The 2,615-nt window shown below is 51.0% G+C and overlaps 1 protein-coding gene across 1 annotated transcript; it reads right to left on the bottom strand.

The window, feature by feature from the left end:
* Positions 1 to 618: 618 nt before the first annotated feature.
* On the bottom strand, positions 619 to 1,845 carry LOC104386997 (zinc finger and BTB domain-containing protein 7C-like). The gene has a single exon (XM_009995680.1). The coding sequence runs from the start codon at positions 1,843 to 1,845 to the stop codon at positions 619 to 621; it is 1,227 nt and encodes a 408-aa protein (XP_009993982.1).
* Positions 1,846 to 2,615: the final 770 nt, after the last annotated feature.

Raw genomic sequence — 2,615 nt, 5'->3', positions numbered from 1 at the left:
AGCCCTGCCCTGGGCAGCCTGGGCCAGGGCCTGACAACCCTGGCCAGCAAGAAATGCTGCCCAAGATCCAATCTCAACCTCCCCTGGCACCACTGGAGCCCATTTCCTCTTGTCCCATCCCTTGTTCCTGGGGAGCAGAGACCAACCCCCACCTGGCTTCCACTGTAGAACAATTAGGACTGCTCCAGCCTCAGAAAGCCACTGTCATGTCTAAACACGTGGAACTTGGTCTTGGTCCACACTTCTGCCAAAATGTGCAAACCCAAACTAATTACATCCCACAGCTAAATGGCCTTCCCACCTCAACGCAACTCCCAGCACATTAGAGATGAAGCCTCCTTGGCTGCTTGACCAGCTGTTTTCCAGCTCCCTCTGGTCCAACTGTGGTGAACTATGGTGGGGTTGGAAATATCCTGTTACTTATTTAAGCTCTTGTCCGGTGAGGGGATGGATCCAGTGAGTTGTGGATATGACCCACAACCCACCAAAATCAGTAGGTTCATGTTCTTCCTCCACCCTCCCTTCCTCCCTTTTCTTCCAAAGGGAGAAAGATCATGCCCTGCTTCCTTTGCTTCTACTTTTTTTAGTAGCAAAGAGATGTTTAGCTTAGAAATCAGGTCATGATGTGGCCCCTCCAACCACCACCCTTCCCCTGATGGCAGAGGTGACCCCCACCCACCTGGTGAACTGGACTTCACAGATATTGCACATATAGGGCTTCTCTCCCGTGTGGGTCCTCATGTGCCTGGGCAGCTTGCCAGCTCCCATTATGATTTTGTTACAGATGGGACATTGTTGGGATGCCTTGGGCTTCATCTTCCTCTCTTCCTCCAAGGGCCATGGAGGAAAAACTTCTCCAAACTGGGTTGTGCTCAGGAAGTTGAGATAAGCACTGTAGTCAGTCTCTGCCTTGATGTGCCCCAAGGGAGCTGCTGGGGTGTTGGTAAACATGTCCTTGAAGAAGCCATTAGGGAAAGGAGGCGGAGGTAGGTCTTCCTTCTCCTCCTCTTCCTTGATCTTCCTCTTTCTGATCACCAGATCCAAGGGCCCATTGTCTACTGGTGGCTCCTCGAGCTGGGAGAAAGAGCTAAAATCGCTGTTCCAGAGATGGGGGAAGAAGCTAGGGGTGAAAGGAGAGAGAGGTGGCATCCTTTCTGGGATGTTGGCCTTCAGGTACAAGTTTTCCCTTAGCAAGGACTCAATGGAGAAGTCTCGTATGACACCCAAGTGTCCAGAGGTGTTACTGGCCTGGTAGTGATTTGGAAAGTCTTTAGGTGCTTCTGTATATGCTTCTTTGGTAAGATCAGACTTAGAAGGGCTTTGGTGGCAGCTGACTTCTTGGACATCAGTTAGGTTCTCCTGATTGACAAAATCTTCTACTTCTTCTTCCTCCTCGTCTTCATCTTCATCATCATCATCTTCGTCCTCTTTGTCATCTTCCTCCTCTGCCTCTCTGCCAGGCTCCATGATTTCCAGGCAGACGTTGATGATGCACTGGATCTCCAGCATCTTGGCGGCGCTGAGGATGTGCTTGACGTTGGAGGTGGTGATGGTGAGGGTCGAGGTGTAGGCAAACTCCAGGATGGCAGAAAGTGCTTCGGGCTTGACAAAGTCAATCTCGTAAACATAGGGCTGGTCTGTTAAAGTGCCTGTGGTGAAGAGTTTTTTGAAGTACTTGCTGCAGGCGGCCAGGACCGACCGATGGGTCCGGTACTCCTGGTCCTGCACAATGAGGATGACGTCGCAGAGGAGACCATCGTGCCGCTGCTCGTTCAGACCACACAAGACTTCACTGCTGTGGTTTGGGAATGGGATCCCGATAAGATCTTCAATGCCATTGGCCATATTCTCATTTAGTGCCCTAGGACAAAACACAGACAGTGAGGAATTAGTGGATTGTCCTGATCATGGAATCCTAGACTTGTTTGGGTTGGAAAGGACCTTAAAGATCATCTAGTTCCAACCCCCCTGCATGGGCAGGGACACCTCCCACCAGCCCAGGTTGCTCCAAGCCCCATCCAACCTGCCCTTCAACACTGCCAGGGATGGGGCAGCCACAGCTTCCCTGGGCAACCTGGGCCAGGGTCTCACCCCTCACACTAAGGCATTTCTTCCTCATGTCCAACCTTAATCTCCCCTCTTCCAGTTTTAATCCCTTTCCCCTCATCCCATCCTTCCCTGCCCTTGTCCCAAGTCCCTCCCCAGCTTTCCTGGAGCCCCTTCATGCACTGGAAGCTGCTCTGAGGTCTCCCTGGAGCCTTCTCTTCTCCAGGCTCAACACCCCAACTCTCCCAGCCCTCAGATCATCTTCGTAGCCACCTCTGGACTCTCTCCAGGAGTTCCATGTCCTTAAAATGGGAGACCTACATACATATTTCTAGGGTGTTGTAGGTGATTTGGAGTGGAAGGGAAAATATCACGGCTGGAGCTGCTTGTGGAAGCACCAGATTCTCTTCTTGGCCTCGCTGCAAGTTTTCTGAGAAACTATAGACCAGTCACATATTTCCCTCCTCTGCCTTGGTATTGTTCTTTGTGAGTTGGGAATAATTAGCTGTTTTTTGACTGTTGCATCTGTTCAGACCACAAGTCACTGGAACTTGACTTTTAACTATGTG

The sequence above is a fragment of the Chaetura pelagica genome, unplaced genomic scaffold (assembly GCF_000747805.2).
Source record: "Chaetura pelagica isolate M959 unplaced genomic scaffold, ChaPel_1.0 scaffold254, whole genome shotgun sequence".
NCBI lineage: Eukaryota > Metazoa > Chordata > Aves > Apodiformes > Apodidae > Chaetura > Chaetura pelagica.
The sequence above is the reverse complement of the archived record's forward strand: the minus strand, read 5'-3'. Positions and strand labels throughout refer to the sequence as shown.